Here is a 19,655-nt window from a genome sequence, read left to right as displayed (position 1 = left end):
CATGGCCTCCCTGGTGTTACTTCTGGGTTTTAAACTGTATTTTGCAGGTGTCAGTTCTTTTTAGATAGTTCAACACTGAGATTTGGGTCTCAGATGGTATCCAGGGAAGTTGGGGTCTAGCTCAGCACCCCATGCTTTAGCCAGCACTGTGCTGGATTTGTCCCAGGGCACACAGCAGGTTGAAGGAAGCCTCCCTGGATGCATGACAGAAATTCAGTGCTCAGACACATTTTAGAATATGACCCAGAGCCTTCAGGGCCTGAACCCATTAGCTGCAAGGTTGTTTTGCTTTCCAGCAGCGTGCTCAGTGCTGGGAATCTCTGCTCAGGTCCCCATTCCTCCTCCCACTCCTGTCCACTGGGTGCTGGTGAGGTGCAATCCTGGTTAAGCAATTCCATCCCCAGGGGAACTTCTGGACCTTGCTCCTTCCTTCTGTGCCTGGACTGATAGGTAAGAAACCCTCTTGGACCTTTGGGAATTTATTCTGTTATTCTTCGAGGTGAGAAAGTCTTCTCATGGTAGAAGGGGAAGGAATGATGCCAGGGTCCCTGGGGAGGGATGCAGGCAGGAACTGAGGGCTGGGGACAGTCACACCTCCCTGTCTCTGATGGGGGTTGGGGCAGTGGCACTGAGGGGCCTCGTTGGTGCTGGCCTGTGTCAAACACCATCATCTGCCCACAATGTCAGGCAGTGCATCTTTATGGAGCAGGGATGATGGGTGAGGCAGAAATTATGGATATGTATGCAAATGGATGCAAATTTAAACTCTACTGAGTATTCAGTAGGGCTTGTTGGCATATTCCATAAGGAAGCAGCTATTTTAAGTTTATAATATTTTGTTCTAGTCTCTGGAAGACATAATCCCTTCTCAAAGGGCTGGGAATTCATCATTAGGTGCATCAGAGCCCTGACGAAAGGTAGCAGGCAGCATGTGGTGGTGGGACCAGCCCTGCCCTCTGGAAACAGGCAGGCCAAAAGCACAGGGCAAGCAGGGAGCAGGGCCTCTCTGGGCTCCTGGTGCTGAGGTGAATTTGCAAGTGGGGCAGAGCCAGGAGCAGTCCTGTGCTCAGGGCACACACACCCTTGGGATTTCACCTCTCCTGAGGGGGCTCCTCCACCAGTACTGGGATGAAAAGCAGCTTGCCTGGGTAGGAGTTTCTGCTGCCTCTGTCAGGCACTTGTTGCTGGGTGAAATGGTCACCAGGCAGGTCAAAAAGCAGAGGAAGCCATCAGCCTGCAGCAGCTGACATGGGGAATACCCAGTCCCCACCATCCCATGGTCCTACAACCAGTGCATCACTGCAGGGAGCCGTGGCCCAGGGACAGTACCCAAAAACTGCTCTCACAGCACACAGTCACTCCTGTGGCGTGAGCCCAGGGTAGATCCCCAGCCCAAGCCCTCCTGCTGACCCCACAGGGCCCAGCATGGCCGGGGCTCGGTGCAGCTCAGCAGCCGTGGTGTTACCATGGTGCCTGTGAGACCAGCCACACCCTCCAGCAGCTACATCCCTCCTTTCTCCTGTGAGAGCCTTTTTGTGTTCTTTTCCCCTTTCACGTCAGTTCATTGCAGGTGACTCCAGCCCCCAAGCCTTCAAATACAAACATGCACAGAGGAATTTTCTTTGTGGGGCCAATGCAGTGCTGCACGCTGGAGGCCACTGCACCAGGCAGCCCATCAAGGGGCTCAAGGGTGACCCCCAGGGAGTCCCCACCTCAGAGTGAATTTCTTCCCTCCCTGGCTGTTTTTGGGCCTCGCTCATTGTGGGTGTGAATTGTGATGTGAGGATAGGGAACGGTCTCGATGGCTGCATGCCCACAACCTGTGCAGAAGGGGAAAGCCAAGAGCATCCCATGGCCACAGGCTGAGGGAGTAGAGACAACCCATTGGCAACGGGACCATTGCACAAGATGGTGTCAGGATGGTGGTGTTCTAACCCTGCAAGTGGCTGTGGACATCAGCTCTGTGTCCTGCCTGGTCAGACAGGGATTTGAGGGTGAGCCACAGGCATGTGCTTGTGGAGTCGGACACCCTCCTGGGACACATCACAGCCCATGGCAGGATTCTCCCCCTGGTCGCCCCTACGTGTATGAATTTGCTGTTGGCAAAGCTTCATTTTTAAAATGCATTAGCAGCTCGAGGTCACTTACAATAGAGGCTTTAATTAATGCAGAGATCAATTTTTGTCAGTGCAGGAGCAGAGCACAGTCTGTACTTTTCCTTCAGGAGCCACGTCCGCTCGCTCGTACAGAACGCGCCGCAGGGAGGGGGGAGCTCTGCAGAAACAAAATGAAGCACCAGAGTCAGTTTGTGATGCTGGGATTGAGAGCTGCTGGAAGAACAGCTGTGTCCCTGATTGTATCCGTGATTGTATCTATGACTGCTGCACACCGACACACACAGAGCCCATGGTGCACGCAGGGCAGAGCAAAGGGGTTTGCACATAAGTGTCTCCTGGGATCCTGCCTAAACAAGGAGTTTAATTCACAGACATCCTTGGTAAGCAGCACATTAGATGGGTGGTTTATGTCACTGAGGCTGTGCACGGCAGGTCTGGGCACCTGATGGCTTTGTTTTGCTTCTGGTCCTGAGTGTCAGGGGTCCCCCACTGTGACAGACTAATTCAAACTGCATTAGTGTTAATGGCAAGATCTCAGGAGTCATTGCGCCTAGGGTGTCAAAAGAAAAAGCAACCTGCACACTATTAATGGACACCGACTCGTAGCACCGTGCCTTCCCTTTGCACGATACAGCAGCTCACAGAAGTTGTGCAAACCCAGACTGTGGCAGAGTCCTTAAAATATCCCCGAGCCTAAAGACAGACTTGGCTGAACGAATGCATTATTTTAGGTCTCTTTCAGCAGGAGGCAGCAGTGGCGGGAGGGCGTTTGGCAGGCGCAGGTCTCGGCGGAGGGCAGGAGCTGGCCAGGGCACTGCGGGGCGGTCCAGCAGCATGCAGGGCTCCGCACCGCCCGTCCTCACGGGACTGCAGAGCAGGGACTGCGTAAGAAACAGCAAAGGAGGCGAGGCTGAAAAAAATCTGAGGGTTTTATCTATGAGAAAGCATCAATAAACCTGCAAGAACCTGTGCAGTCAGATGACAGAAAAGTGCTGCAGCTTATTGGGGAGCAGGGAAAATATTTGCTGCAAGGACAGGGAAGGGGCTGATTCCTTAGTCCATGTTCCTCCTCTGGCTGGAGCACAGCACTGCAGCTCCCGCTGGCTGAGCACGTCCTGCTGTCTTCTGCTCCTGTCCTCAGCTAACCCTGCCGGCAGCGCTGGCCCGAGCATCAGGCACCGCTGGGACCTGCTCTTGCCAGCGTTTGGCTTTCCTGGGCATCCCACAGCAGGCCTGCAGTTGATACCTGGTCTCACCATCACCCCTGTTCCCAAAAACATGTTTAGGGCATCTTGGAAGCACTGAGATCATGCTGGCACTGTGCCTCCTGTCTCCCTGACGTGGTCCTGTGCCCATGGAACCCTGTTCCCTGTCCCCTCCAGCCCCGCCCTGCCAGCACCAAGCCCAGGACACGAGAGCAGCTCTCACCCCGCAGGAAGGGGCTGCCCTGCACTGGGAGAGGCTGGCAGCTCTTGAGCCCATGAGCTGCCAGGAGCCCCAAGGCTGCCAGGAAGGAATGTGAAGGGGAAGCTGAGAGGGGAGCCACATTTACACGGGTGCAGGCAGGCAGAAGGTTGGCCAGAGCTGCTGCCACAGCAGGGAAAGGCAAAGGTTGGGAAGCTGAACACTGATTTTTGGATTGTCCTCCTCCCTTCTGCCTGCCAGAGCTGCTTCATCCAGAGCAGATGGTGCAAACTGGAACACAAGATGCTCCAGTAGCCTGGCATGCAAGAATGCCATGTGTTCTTTTTGTTTCAAAATAAGCTAAACTCAGCAAGACAAGGGTTCCGGTCATGATATAACACCTTCCATTCACTAACACTTTCCTTAACTGCACCTCAAGGTGCAGTTCAGTTCCCACAGTCATTTCCTCCCTCAAACACTTCCCTGCTTCTCAGTGCTTTAGGCTACCAGTGCCAGCTCTCAAGGTTTTTACACATCTGCTTTCTCCCAGGGATGCCACTCTGGTGCTGTGCAGAACAAGGGTGCCTGCAGCACCTCCAGCATTTCCACACTGAGGCCCCCCCTCTGTGATCTGGATGTATTAAGCACTTACCCTGCAAAGACAATGCCAGCTTTTATGCACCCCCTCTCCAGCAGATTGCACCTATTTAGGAAGGTGTTTATTCTCAGCCTGTTCTGTAGACAGAGATGGTGGCACACGAGTTTAGCTCTTGGGTGGCAAGCGATATCATGATGTATTCTAAAATATTCAGCTTTTTGGGGAAAAGATCTGTGCTAGAAGTGACCAATTGTTCCAGTGAGTGGTACACCCACAACTCCAGCTTCAGGACCTGATGTCATACCTCTGTGAAAATGGAATGAGCAGAGAAGCAGGCGGACACCAAATTACCCTCATTCCTTGCATAGCTCAATTCCTCACTTTCAGTCCTAGACTGGTAGCCTCCAGGGATAAGAAAGTGCATTGTCAGAGAATCATTTCACCTGAATTCCTGCATTTATGAAAATTTTCCTGAGGGCTCAAGAGGACTCTTTAGGTAACTAGAAACAAAATCTGTAAGGGAAAAGATGATCTGCAAAGGGCTGTGGTGGAGGACTTAGGAAAGAATTCTGCTTGGCCAGACTTAAGCAGAAAAAAAAAAGAATAATGTATTCATATGAGCAATTAATTAATTTTTCTAGAAACGTTCTTCTGCTTAAATTATAACCAAGCCCTGGCACTGCTGAGTGCTATGATTTAATACTGCCATCATTAAAGACTTTGTTGTCATCCCAAGCCCTCACTGTGCAGAGAAAAATCAGCTCAAGAGCAGGAGAAATGTTTTTCAAAAGTCAAAGGCTGATTAGCATGAATACTTGTGAGAAGGCTTACAGCACACAGCCCTCAGATCTCCTGTCAGCTGTGCCCCATCCCCAGGACAGAGAGTGGGTGCACCTTCCCAGCCTGCCCACGAGGGTTTGGTCAGGCAGGGAACAGCAGGGTCCAAAACATCCAGCACGGCCTTTCCTGTGAAGGGCAAGACAAACCAAGAAGGAATTCAGGAACACTTGGCACTCCAGAAGGGATGAAGGATGCTTACCTAGGACACCCTAGAGGAGATGCTGGCACTGTCTAGCTACAGCAGGCTCTAGGGTACTCAAATACCAGAGCATGAGGAGAGCTGTAAAGAAAATCCCTTTATGAGGGGCTGCACCATTCACACACCAATCCTTGAAATGTTCATAAGCTTTTCCTGGGAGTAGTACTTTGACAAGTGAAATATATTTATTGTTTTATGATACTTAAGATGCATGAATAGACCCTGCAGCCTCCTTACATGCTTCAGCTCTAAGTAACGAGTCATATAAATCATTTAAAAAGGAATTAATAAGGCCAGCAAATCAAGATCATGACAACACTAAAACAAAACTGAGGGCACAAAATTTCAGTGCTGTATTCCACCAAAAGGACTTCCATGGCTCCTGAACATTCACTCACCTTCAGCAATATGCACCTTTCTTGTAGTGCTTGGGTATGGGGCTCCAAAATACCTTCAGTTTATGTCAAATGTCCATGTGAACAAAGTGAATTTACCGTGAGACTGAAGCAAGTGTCAGTGGTAGATTGTTTTCAGATGTCAAGACAGACGACTATAAACTTTAAAACCTCCCTCTTCTGCTTTATTGACATGTAAATTGTTCAAAAATGTTCTCACAATTCAATAATTACAAAGACTTAGACTTACATTAAAAAAGTAAAAACCAGAAAACCCCCAAAGCAGTAGTGTCCAGCTCTAACTGAGCCCCTTTATCAAGAATCTGAGAAAAAGAGCAAGTACTGTCGAACACTTAACGTAACAGGATTAAATGTTGACTAGAACACTCAGTTTAAACTAAAGATAAGTGCACGTCCTATACAGTGTTTCAGAAAAGAACATTAGCCATTGGTATATCATTAGCCCATTTAAACTGAATTTTAAATAAGTGACATCCAACTGTCATAAAATTGGCACAGAAGGCACACTAGTGTGACAATGACAAACTGGATATGCCAGCCACTGAATTAATTACAAGCTTTTAATGAAACATGGTCACAAATCTTTGAGTACTAAATGTATAATACATGGAAGCATGAGATTAAATATACACGCAAAACATCACCGCACGTGGGCCATCGCAAAATATACAGGAGTGTGTTGTGCATTTTTCTACATGATCAATACTTGATTAATAATCATGGGGTCTTCATGCAGGTGAGGATACAATTAATGAGAAAAGCAGCACCCCCAGTTACACATCCTTCACGTTCCACTTTGGTAACCAATGAACAGACTGATGTTTTAGTGCGATACAGTCCCTCGGGTCAAGCAGACTCCGAGGGCAATGCGTCCACAAGAAGGCTTGCTAGCTAAACAGCGTAGTGTGTCCTTACACCAAAAACCCAGGAGAAACAACTTCTCAGGAGGAGAAAGGCAGGAACTAGGAGTAAAATTTTTTTCACAGCAGTATTTTAAAAGCCCTGACTAATGAGTGATGAGGACTAAAAGCAGGGAATGGGTAACGAGATAACTGTCAGTAGTCCTATGTACAAGACTAAAAAGTTGGTAGAAAGATAGAAAGACAGTTATGCACCTGTATATGTAATGGCTAAATGAATTAAAAGGCCACAAAACTATAACCAGCTTTTCTTTGACTTCCTGGTGACTCTACTGATGTTGGAAACGACCTACAGCTTCCTACCATTCTCCTTCTCCTTAAGATTTAGGAAAAAAACAGTTACAGGAAAAAGGGAAAAGTGTATTCATCTGAGGATGTAACTAGCCCTGCTCACATTTCCTATTTAGAAGTCCAAATTCTGTCTAAAAGGATTTCCTGCTAATCAGACATTACATCATTCTATAGAAAAATAATATTCCTGATATTGTAGCAACATTATCAGTAACTCTATTTCTCTTTCACCATAAGAATAAGACTATTTACCGGTGGCCTTAAATGCTCCTATGCAATAAAACTGTCACAGCTGTGCAGAAAGGAATCAACCGTAACCGAGCAGTGAACAATTCTGCATAAAAAGCTCAATCGCTATTAGTAAAGAATTTTCTTCATTTCCATAGTTTGTATCTACAATCTGGATATATAATTATTCTTGTACAACACTAGAGAGTCTGTGTCAGGCTTGGCACTAGCATCTGAGACGGCTTTGCCCTGCTGCTGAGCAGGGGCGAGCAGGGGATGACAGCGGCGGGAGCGCTGGCGTTACGCGTCGCACGTCGACTGGTCCAGTCCATCCAGCGTCAGCTGATTCCTATGAGGAGAGTTGGGACTTGGGGGACCACTGGGGTTTGAGCTGTTCGATGGAGTAGAGTGTTTGGTGGAGTCTGAATCAGGCTGTTAATGAGAAGTATTAAAGAATTATGTTTACTTGAAGTGAATTCTTTACACTCAAAAGCTTTCAAAGGCACTCAAAATGAGGGTGAGCATCACCTATGAAGCAGTGTGCATTGGATTAAATCCAGAGTTAAACATTCAAGCAATTACTCCCATTACCATAACAGGCTCTAGTGCAGTCCCAAAGGTGACCTCTGATGCAACAGGAATTATGGTAAAGTATGTGGAAATTGCTACATCTCTGGCTCCTCTCCTTTAGACATTGCAAAGCTTTCCTGATGGAATACATCTATCTGTTCACTGCTGTTCAGAATTTACCAGCCTGCAATTTTTATAGCCCAGGAGTAGCTTTATCTGCCCATGTAAACATATAAAAACTATGGTCAAATCATCTTCAGTTTGGTGAGGAGGAAGGAAATAAGCATTATGAACTGTTTACAAAACAGCAACAAGCCTGTGAAGTGCCTGACAAACGAGTGAAGGCTGCCAAGAATCTGGCTGGAGATCTGGAAACAGAATACACTTAGTGGCTACGTCCTACATCAATATCTAATAAAGACTATCCACAGTTATTTCCCCAGTATGAGATTAGTCGTTGGATATTTGCCTTCACAGGCTGGTCTCACTTCAACAGGATGGCTGGCAAGTTTCCCACTATTTTGGTGTGTTAGAATTCTGAGCACTGCACAGACTCACAGCTAATGAAATACTGCACAAAAAAACCCTGTTACCAGTGCAGCAAGTTATTTTCAAGAAAGGGAAATATATACTTAGCAAACAGATTGAAAGGTAACATCCTTCAAGAACGCTGTTCAGAAGATTTTGCATGGCTTGAACAAAAATAAGATAATCTATAACAAGATTATCCTAACATGATCCGGTTCATAAAGTCCAAAGCCATGGGGGAAATAGTATAAAGCCAAAAGGTGTTATTAGAGTCTTTTTCCAGTTTCAAACTAATATTTTTTAAAATTTAACAAGTCATAAGAAATTGTAAGAGCTACCAAAAAGAGAAAACATTGTAAAAAATCCCTTTCGAGTCCATCATTAATCTTGTCTACAAACAACAATTACCATTAGAGCATGGAACATAATGGAGTTTGGGAAGGGTGAGCAGAATAACTAACACAATCTATCATAACCACCACTGAAAATCAAGCCTGTTTCAAAAATACCCATGTTTAGAGATCCCCACTTTCATGTGCTTTTAATGGCTAACTGAAGGTTACAAAGGAAGTCAGACCACAGGTGCCATCAGAAATCTGGACTTGACATGTGCTAAGGCATCCAGCAAAGGTCTGGCTTTACAAAAACATGCTTCAAAATTCAGAGCATTATATGGACCTGCAGTTGGGTACCAAAAAGTGCTAAAAATATCTTAATCAGGGGCTTTGCTTCCCAGGAATAATTCCTAACACTTTCCTTTCACAGACGATGCTTTAGCAAAGCTTAGAAGAAAACACATGATAAATCACAGATACAAAAAACATGTATCTTCTCTATTTAGATTTAGGAACATCAGTTTTGTAGAGCCAGGACATTTTAAGTTTGGTAATTACTGGCACATACTCTTATTCTTGCTAAAAGCAGTTTTATGTATTATAAATTTGATTCTTTCTCAAGTTACATGACAAAAAGTCTTCCTTAAGGCAGCACAGAAAATTACTTAACTAGTCATATTACTTTGCTATTCTATGCTAATATCCCAGAGAACATTTTTAGGAACTTTGAGGACATTTCATCAATTAGTCAAATTTCTGTTGCCTATAAAGCTTAATTGAAGACATTACACTTCTTAAAATATCACCACAAGAAGATCTTTTCACAGCTTTGCTTTTGTGCTAGCATATCTAACTTTTGCTGGGAAAAACACTTGTGGAAAGAAAACATCTCCATAAACATCTCTATGAAGTATTTCCTTGGGAATGTAATTTATTGGAAGAAGAGAACAATCTGTGTCAACAGGATACTGCTGGTCTCCATGCACAGGAGCTGTTTTACCTCTTTGTCAAACTCCTGGTCAGGGTCGGACATACTTCGGGAAGGCATGGCTGCTCCCCCATCACTGCCACCTGCAGAGAGGAAAGGACAAAAGGCAGTTTGCAGCTCCTGCTGACATCACAGAGTACAGCTCAGAAGTGAGCAGCTTGCTGCCAGCCTTACTTGACGAGGGCCATGAGATGTAGGTTTTGTTTCTCTGCTGCTGCTGCTGCTGCCGTGACAGGTTAGCTGAAGACAGACAGGATTTTTCATCCTGGGCAGGAGGTAGGACACTCTACAGTGTAAATGAAACACCTTGTTAGCCAGCAACAAAAGCTATCCAAGAAAAAGCTGTTACTCATGAAAACTTTACTGTGGTTTTGAATCTATTACAACCCAGTGTTGGTAGAAAAACTGAACTTACTTGACCACATCCACATATTTTCAGTAACAGACACAAACCCTGAGAAAGACAGAGAAAGAACTAAGCCCCACAGCAGCCACTGGAACCTGTCAGCCAGCAAACCCTCTATGAAGAGGCAGGGACTGTACTAACAGCTCTGCTTTCCTTCCTCCTCCTGCTGAAATGACAAATGCCTGACCCACATCTGGGCTATCTGAGAAAGACACGAGAAAGCCTGACTAACAGCTCTAGGATGGAGGGTACATCCAGAACATAAAAGTGTACCTTCACATCTTCCTCTTGTAGATTTAACACTAAAATAGCTCATAAAATGCTGTATTAGTTAAATACAAAATAAAAGAAATGCTATAAAGCACTGCAAGTCGCATGCATTTTAGTTACCTCCACAGCATTAGTTTTTTTCCCCTTGTTATTGCTCTAGAATTGGTGAAGTGCCACAAGCATACCATATTCCAGTTCCTAACAGTTTGCAGCTACTCCTACCCTTGCTAGGGAAGCAGAGGAGGGACAGGAAGAGGAAGAAAGCAGAAGGGAGCCTTGCAGTGAGGAATGGTCACTCTGGAGAGAGATTTCAGCAGAGATAGGGCTCATGTGATAGACGTGCTCAAAGCCTGTTGGGGGTGATACCAAGAGCAAAATGTTGAGAGGATGAGGGGAAAGGAAATTCATTCTGTTGTTTTAAGACAAACAAGAAAAAGGAAGGAGGAGACTGATTATATACAAAACTACTAACAAGCTCCTGGCAGTGATATCTGTCTTTCAGTGTCTCATTCATAAGTCAGCTAACAGTATTTCCTTGCACAGGATTTAGAAGCATTGCACAGCAGGAAGGTTCACCTTTCTCAAAAGGATTTAAAGAAGAATTCGGTACAGGGATAATACTTGAGCCCATCCAGCTCATCTTCACAGCTTTTGTGAGCAAGAACAAATGCACATATGTACCCCTCCCTTATAAATGTATTTTACCAGTGGGAGGTCCATGAGGACCTGCATTCCATCTCCTGGTCCCATGTGAGCCACGTGGTTGAAATTCGTTGGGTTAGAAATCATCTTTGACCTTAGCTCAGGGTCTCTAAGCATTTCCCTAAAAAAAACAAGAGCGATTTTTACCTCTGCATGTCATCATGTATATTCAGTTATGTTTTACAAATTTGCAAATAAATTCTTACCGCCTTTGCTGTAACCTCTCTTCCTCAGGAACCTTAAACACAAATCTTCTTTTGCTCCTGGTTCGGAGCATTTGCTTCTTGCTATTGTCAGAGGTTTCTGGTACACTGAGGCCAGCTCCTGCTGTAATAGCACAAAGCAATTTCACTTACAGAGGTACAGGCTGATCCAGACACATTCAACACAGATTTCATCTAGTGCAAAGGTAACATGGTGAAAATTACCCAGTTAGAATGAGTTCCCCATTTCTCCCCTTGCTCAGGACTCACCTGAAAACTTGTTCTTGAAATATATTAACCTTGGTGGCTCACAGTTAAGGAGGTTCAGTGTCCCATCCATGTTTAATGGTCTGATCTGTGAGGAAGGAGACAGAGAATTACCTCAAGTCTAGCATGCACTCTGAAGAAACACCTCATTTGAAAGTAACCCAATTAAGTTCAATATTCAAAGAAAATGACTTACCCTTCGCAGGCCAATAGTCTGGACCCACTCCATAGTGTTAACATCAAACACATCAACACCATACTCGCTATACACTGTTACATATGAAGAATTGCAACCTGCATTGATTGAAAGCAAACAGAAAACCTTAATGTCATTTCAGTAGTGCAGAACTGACAAACATTTGAGCTGATTTACACAGTTACATGTTTTCCACTATGTGCAAGATACATTTTAAAACACATTTTCAAAGCCCCAGTTTCAAACAGATTTATTTTGTGAGAATCAATTTGCTAATGACAACTACGAGCATTATGGAAATATTTAAGTTTGACCCTTTCAGTATTTTTTAAAACTTCACATTGCCATTTCATGAAATTGCAAAATGGCATCTGAAGTTTTCAGATGCATACAAATTTGCTAGGTGGTAGGAGCTGAGCAGCTAGCTTTGCTATGGATTACTTCACTTCAGAAGAAGCAAACTAACTATACATCTGCTGAGTGCAGAGGAGATGAGAGAGCCACCATCTGTGAGCTGGGTCATGAACTCATGATGCAGATCTGCTCTCAATTTCCTTCCTCTTTTGCTTACAATTTTCTAGCTTTAGATATTCATGTATGGATTACTTTCATCAAGTCGACAGAAAAATGTCACAATGCTTAAAGCCCGTAACTCATTTTCTCTTTTCAACTTTTTTCTTTTAAGGCATAAAAAGCATCAGCAGACAAGTTTATTTTAGGTCAAACAAAAAGCAGAGATCTCTAGAGCTTTGTATCAACATGCTTTTGCTCATGTAAAGATTGTCTCCTGATGTAAAAAGCAGTTATTAGAAACTTAAGGGATTTAATAGAGAGAAGATGCTTCAATAAACAAAACGAAAATAAACCCAGTAGGACACTAAACACATCACAGAATCTTAGAAGAACTGAAGTACAGTTGTGGTGCTATTTTTTAAATTCATTAAAAGAATGCCTTGGACAGCTATCATAAAAATGTAACACAAAAGTGATTTATGGTCAAGCATCTATTACATGAAGCCTTAGCTGGCCTGGCTGTTCAAATCAAGAGAGAGAAGCGAGCACTGGGCAGAAGCAGCACCTGCAGCCAAGGCTGGCACTTGCCAGCCAGAGCTGATGAGCTTGACCAGGTCTCAAGTGGGCAGAGAGCTGTGTCAGTGCCTGCACTGGGGGGGCCCATGCTCCACCTCCAGAGCAGCTGGCTCCAAGGCTCTGCTCCAGGCTGCAGCCAAGGACACCAGCACCAGGCTGCTGCAGGGACAACCCTGCTGGGCCAGCCAGGGTGACAGAGCTGGGCCAGGGCTCACCCTGCCCTCTCCTGGGGCGAGGGGCAGCCAAGGACACCAGCACCAGGCTGCTGCAGGGACAACCCTGCTGGGCCAGGGCTCACCCTGCCCTCTCCCAGGGCAAGGACACTGAATGCCCCAGACACAAATTCTCTGTTTTAGCCCAAAACCTCTCTACAACATGGTGTTTTACACAGCAGAATCACTTCCACTTTGCTGGTCTCTCCTACGAAGACTGGCTGAGAGAGCTGGGGCTGTGCTCAGTGGGGAGAGGAGAGGAGAGGAGAGGGAGAGGGAGAGGGAGAGGGAGAGGGAGAGGGAGAGGGAGAGGAGAGAGTGGGGAGACCTTACAGCACCTCCCAGCACCTAAAGAGGCTACGAGGGCATGGAGTGATACAACAGGAGAGATGCCTTTAAACTGAGAGTGGGTTTAGACTAGATATTAGCAAGGAATTCTTTATTGTGAGGGTGGTGAGGTACTGGAACAAGCTGCTCCATCCATGCCAGTGTTCAAGGGCAGGTTGGATGGAGCTTTGAGGAAATTGGTTTAGTAGAAGGTGTCCCTGCCCATGGCAGGGAAGTTGGAAGTAGGTGATCTTTAAGATCCCTTCCAACCCAAACCATTCTGTAATTTTACAACCTCCTGATGGGATAGTTAAAAAAACCCACCATCACTAGTGACAGACACTAGGACTGAGGAGTGAGGACAAGTCTAATGAAAAGGGAAGTAATTCAGTTTCCTTTGGCAGCAGAAAATGTTGCTCTTTCTACAAAAACAGCCCTAGGCCAGCACCACTCAGGACTGCACATACAAGAATGTTATAAAATAGTTTACAGTAAGAACACTTCTAATAATAACAGACAAAACCATTAACTAGCAAGTCTTGTTTGCTGAAGTGCAAAAAACTGTAAAGCTGGTTAAGGGAAAGGAAACATTAGTTTTAGCTAATAGTGTTTTAAAGTAAATTTGCCACTACATTGTTTCCTTGGGACTTTGCTTCAGACTTCTGTACAGAAGTAGGTCAGAATAAAGTAAGCAAACAATTTCAGTTCAAATCAAATACAATTAAACACATTCCTATTAGGGCCTGGTCTGATCAAACCAACATGCACCTAACTCCTTGCTGTACTACTTAAACAAAAAGCTATTTATTGCCTTCAATCATTCAAAAAATTTTAATTGCTATTTGAGCTTCAAATAGAAATACAAGATTTATCATCAACTACCTTTGACTACTGAATATTGAAAAATGCTCTACATGTGCCTCTGTTCTACCAAGCTGATAATCAATGCTCCTGAAACAAGCAGGGTGGTTCAAATATTAACCTGCACCTATACTATTTTTGGATATTGTCCCCTTAAAATTAAAACCAAAAGGAGAAAATTTTTATCTATTATCTTTATGAACCTTCAGACTTGCACTTACATTTCTTCTTCAACTTTCTACTGTAATTTAAGTACAGTACACAGAAGACACCGTGCAGGCCACTGCACATTTATGCTCTCTAGGTGAACAAAAATCTTTCTAGAATTTCACAGACAGGACTGCATCCAGGACTACACTCTGTAAAAATTATTTTGCATTCTACTATTTATTCTTCTGTGTCCTGTAATAAGACAGAGCACTTCTTGCAGCACCCAGGATCTCCAAGTCCAAAACTACCACCAGGAAGAACCATGTGTCTGTTAACTCAAACCAAGACACTCACCAAAACTTAAATTCAATATTCAAGGACAAACTGAAGCAAAATTGAATACAATGCTGAGTATTTTTTGACAAGTAAAGCAGCAACAGGGATATGGCAACAGAAAAACATATACATACTACAGGCAACAGGAGTTGCAGGCCACATTAGTTCCTGCATGCGTGACCTTCGACCTTGCGAATCGACGTAAACTCCCATATGGCTGAAGCAAAGCAGGTATTCCTCATTACTGAGCTCCACAGCACAAAGGGCATCAAAAGACTGCTGGGAGAGGAAGATAAGCGAGGGGTCATTAGGATTTACCAGGTTTATAGATTGTCCATCTCCCTGGATGGTCAACAGAGAGAACCCAGACTGGTAGCCAACACAGAGCTTGTCCTTGAACACTGTCATCCACTGTACAATTCCTGGAGCCTGAATTTCACTGAATTTTTTGTGGAAAGGTTTAGTTCTGTGAATTTCATAGCAAAAAACCTGTCGTTTGACAGCCACAAACAAACAAGTAGAAGAACTCTTCTTTAGCGTTCCAGTTGTAATCAATTGGCAGCCTTTAGTTTCTGCAAGCTTAATGTCAAAGTTCCCTTCTGACCCATCCAGAGAGGCCCAGGGGTAAAGGTGGACATGGTGGTTCCGACCACAGATGAGGATGATGATTTTTTCTTTGGGAGCAAGCTCTATCTGGTACACCTTCTTGCAGTCAGCAGCTCGGACTATCACTGCAAAGGAAACAAGAGCTGCCATAAGTTAGAGGAAAATCACCAGGCCCAGAAACACTGCAGTGCTACACAGTGATGCCTGAAAATTAATCTAAACACAGACATCTACCAGGTGAGGAAGAACACTTATTACACATGTTTGATTCTCTGTTATGAATTCTCAGAGCAAACAATGAAACAAAGCATTCCTGTAACCCTCTCTACTCATAAAAAAAAAAAAATCTCAACAACACTTTGTGGGAAAATGCTGCTTAACATGTAGGATAAATGGAGACATTTCTTTATATAATTGTGTCTGTACCATCTGTACAGTGAAAGATGCTACATCTTCAGAAGTGGGTCCCACCTCCAGGAAAACATCAGCATCTTCAGTAAATTTTGGAGGAAGACCAAATTAGGAGAACACAAAGACAAGAAATATAAAGTATTTAATCCTGATAAGTGAGGAGATAAAATGTTGTACTGTTAGCAGATGTCTCAGCCAGGTACAAAAGCAGTACAATAAGGGGGTGTAAAACCCACATATGGAAAGATGAAAAATGCTCTTTGTGATGGGGAAAGGATAAGAAGGAATGGGCTTGGGCTGCAGGAAGAGAGGCTCAGGACAGGCACCAGGAAAACCCCTTCAGAACAAGGACTAGTCAGGCTGCCCATGGGGAGTTTTGCTGTTTGATGCATTCTTTTTAAAGCAGGGTTAGAGGCAGCTAAGGAGGCTGGGTACAGTGTGTGCTCTTTGGGGATCTTGGCTATACAAGAACTTCAAGAATGCAGTGAGTATTTAATGAGGTACAAAAGAAGAGCAATTCTAAACTAGGAAACTTAATAAGCATAAACCAATAAAATTAAATTGTAACTTTAATTTTTCTGCTAGCTGAATGCTTTAAAAATATTTGTGAATTGTAGTTAAAAAAAAAAAACACCAACCCAGAACTCTTCATTGGAAATTCTTTGCCTTTTTTCAGTAACAGTTGAGTAATATAGCCAAAGCTACCAAATTCTTTAAACTTGGCAATAAAACTTTAGCTGTTTAAATCACAAAGTGCTGTTGTGGTGTACCCTCACCTGAATAAAAAGATGAAATGTCTGAAGAAATGCTCTATGAAATAACTGGCTTTGCCACAGAGGAATGGTTTCCTTCCTAGCTCCAACTCCAGCTTATTTGTCAAGAATTAAGCAATATTCTAACCAAAATCCTTTGCTATAAACAGCTGGCAGTTAATTAACACTAAAAATTACAACTGCCATAAAATGACAAACAGATTACAATTTATAAAAATGCTATTAACACACAGAACTGTCCATAGAAAACTCCTGCTAAACATCTCTTAACTTAAAACCAAACCTGATAATTAAGTTTCACATTTACATATAACACGGTGATACAGATAATTGTTCCTTTAGGAAATGACCTTTCAAATTAAATTTACAACTTTCTTTTATGCAAGAAGCTGTACTGGAATTCCTGGAATTATTTGCATCTCAAGTTGTGTTTATATCTAACTACTTAAAGAATGGTGACCACTGGAAGTTTACTCAAAGGAATGGCATTCATTACTGCTAAAAAGAATTCCAAATATCTGCTGTCTCCATATATAAAGCAGTTTCTCCTGGAATTGGGCAATGTCTTATTGTAAACAAGAAGAATTTTCTGTTGATCCAAAACCAGATCCCTGATATAATTTAATTTTGGAAGTCAAGTAAGTCTTTAAAAACCTGTATTCACTGCTTTATTTTACATTGAAATGCAAGCTTTAGCATGAGTAAAATCCAACTTTCACATTGCCACAAACTAAATTACACAGAAAAAGGAATTGAGAAAATCCCTGACAAGACAAGCACCCCAAGACACATTTGCTTGGGACACCACTGGTCTTCAAGAGAATGTGAGTGGTTGTCAAATTTCTGGAAGAAACAGGTAAGACATGGAGGTTTTAAAGGGATGCCTGCACATTTTGTGTGTGCTGTGCATGCTCTGTGAGCTGAAGCATTTTGAAACCTGCTGTGGGAACACAGCTAAGGTGAGAATGTGTCAGGATATGCCCAGTAACTCATCCCTTTAATTTCAGCCATTCACCTGAATGTAACGATAATGACCAAATTAGTGCTTATGTCTCACATTCACTTTTCCTTCTCATCAATTAACTGAGTGCTTAACACTTACTGTACATGAAAGGCTGTTGTGCAACCTATATTAGAGCAGCACTAAAAGTTATGGAGCTCATTATTTTGTGTGTAATTACTGCATGCATTATGGCCCAACTTACCGTCACGGGTCACCTCTATCACATACAGTCCTTCTTCTGAACCAATTGCTATTCTGTCTCGATCTAAGGGGGAAAAAAAGGCCATTAACTCAGCTATGCTTGGTCTTATCTTTAAAACAGGCTGTTTGCTTTGAACAGCTGAAAAAATTTCTCCACAAACAGATTTTCACCAGCAAATCAATTTTACTTGAATTCACACAGTCTATCAAAAGCATGCTAAGTACCATATTGCTAAACCAACCTGCTGAACAACTCAACAGTATTATTTTCTCCAAGTGGATGAAGAAAACTGAATATCAATGCAAGATTAGCATTTTTCACCCATTATTAAATTCCTATGAAGGAATTCAGCTGAGGAATTTATTTCAAGATGTCATTGCTCTCGTTATAAAAGCCCATCTAAAAGTTCCAACAACCTTCATACACTGATAAAAGTTAAAACAAACATACCTACAATAGCAGCAGCTAAACTTGCTTTAATAAGAGGCAGTGTACTGTCATAGGCTTCTTGTGGAATATGCACAACCTGGTTCCTCAGCCTGTTTTTGTGCAGGATAGACTGCAACCCTTCTAGGATTCCAACCCACTTCCTCTTTTCATTCTCATTTTCCGTCAGGATCAGTAGAGAACAAGACTTTGAAGGCAAACCTAACAGAGAAGCTGTCACCTTTAAACAGACAGAGACAGTGGAATTAGTTAGAGTAATAAAAGCCCTTTTTATCACACAGAACTGTGAAAATGAACTACACTTTCACATGACAATGGAATGATGTACCCAAGGGGCGTACACAACACAGGTAACACAGTGCTTCAAAAAAAACTACCAAAACACAAACACTGCACAAGCCAAGTGGCTTTGTTTCAAAGTATTCTGCCTTGCTTACATATTCTAATCCTAACATATGGGCAGGGAATGTTACAATAATCAATACGTGGCAGTAAAAGGCTCCTTCCTGCTCTGAACCATTGTTTGTCCTGATCCCACCCACCCATAACTTACTGACAGTGACACACAGGCTTTGTAAACCAGATATATTGAAACCCAAAGGCATTGCTATCACCAGTTCTACATTTTGAATTTGTTATCTAATTTTCCAAACATTTGTCCAGGGGAAGAGCACATCATATCTGCATTCAAAACTCTGGAGAAAAGCAGTATTTGAGACTGAAGAACTGCATTCTCCCATGTCCCTGTGTTAAAGGAAAATCACTATGGCTTCACTTAATTTTCAGTTAAATCATCCCACTGATCTCAAAGCAGAATGTGTTCTACATAGAAAAACTATCCAGGAATTTCTGTTGCCTGAAGAATGCATGCAGTAATTCTTAACATTCTGGGGTTTTGTACTGCATGAAGAGACTGAAGGGTTTATGGTATCACAGGAACTGTACTTTCAGCCACAGACAAACAGGCCAACAGCCAGGATCAGCCCTCACCACAGACTCTGAGTAACAACAGTTGAACAGAAAAAAAAGCAACAAAAGGTGTCAAAGTGCAAATCTGAAGGCTGTAACATGGAATATCAGACCTTCAGCCTACATGCTGTTATAATAAAATCATTTTAGGGATGGATGTTGTGGTAATGCAACACACACACTTCCTGGAAGAGTGAAGAAAACAGTAACACTCATCCTGAAGATAAAATATATCGGAAAGTAAACTTGGGACAACAGGATGTCAAAGACAGAAGTTCAGAAGTAAGATGAAGGTGGAGGTGAAGGGAGGTAGGGAAAGAACTGAGTAGTTGCAACTGCTCATAGCTCTTACTACTCTGCATAAAGGTTTGCTCCTCTCTAAACTGTAACTAAGCATTAATATCTTAAAGACAGATGGAGGCATAATGGACAGTGTTTAGAAAACAAAACAAAACCAGATTCCAGCAATGGTTTTCCCTTTGAAGTACCACCATGTATTACTCCTCAATCTTTCAAGCTGGCAACTTGCATATAGTCAAATGCAAGAAAAAAGAAGTGAGCAGTTGGTCATAATATAAATTGCATTATTCGTCATAGAAAAATCCATTTTTTGCTATGAAACTCAAGGCTTCTTAACTTGGACTGCTAAGCTGTGGGAACACTCCACTACAGCCAATCTTACACTATTATTAGAAATGTGAATCAATGGCAGAACTTCAGACTGTGGTGTCTGAATGTCAGCATGGCCTAACACCCAGCTTTAAAAACTGGTTACCAAGGAGAAATGTTTG

The 19,655-nt window shown here is 43.2% G+C and overlaps 1 protein-coding gene across 16 annotated transcripts in view; it reads right to left on the bottom strand.

Annotated features, from left to right (window-relative positions):
* Nucleotides 1-5,713: 5,713 nt before the first annotated feature.
* CDC42BPB (CDC42 binding protein kinase beta) overlaps nt 5,714-19,655 on the bottom strand; it is a 91,037-nt gene continuing 77,095 nt past the window's right edge. For 5 of the 16 annotated variants that reach the window (XM_039712494.1, XM_039712501.1, XM_039712497.1 and 2 more), the window contains 11 exons: nt 17,899-18,115; nt 17,449-17,511; nt 14,588-15,184; nt 11,479-11,576; nt 11,286-11,370; nt 11,019-11,139; nt 10,816-10,933; nt 9,850-9,888; nt 9,609-9,720; nt 9,447-9,517; nt 6,900-7,445 (listed from right to left, as the gene is read on the bottom strand). In XM_039712494.1, coding sequence (XP_039568428.1) covers nt 7,314-7,445; nt 9,447-9,517; nt 9,609-9,720; nt 9,850-9,888; nt 10,816-10,933; nt 11,019-11,139; nt 11,286-11,370; nt 11,479-11,576; nt 14,588-15,184; nt 17,449-17,511; nt 17,899-18,115 — 1,653 coding nt within the window. In that variant the 3' untranslated portion in view covers nt 6,900-7,313. The other 11 variants (XM_039712493.1, XM_039712499.1, XM_039712496.1 and 8 more) reach the window with 8 other exon arrangements.

This window comes from Passer montanus, unplaced genomic scaffold (assembly GCF_014805655.1).
Source record: "Passer montanus isolate IOZ18808 unplaced genomic scaffold, ASM1480565v1 scaffold27, whole genome shotgun sequence".
In the NCBI taxonomy this organism is placed as follows: Eukaryota; Metazoa; Chordata; class Aves; order Passeriformes; family Passeridae; genus Passer; species Passer montanus.
This window is presented reverse-complemented; position numbering and strand designations above follow the sequence as displayed.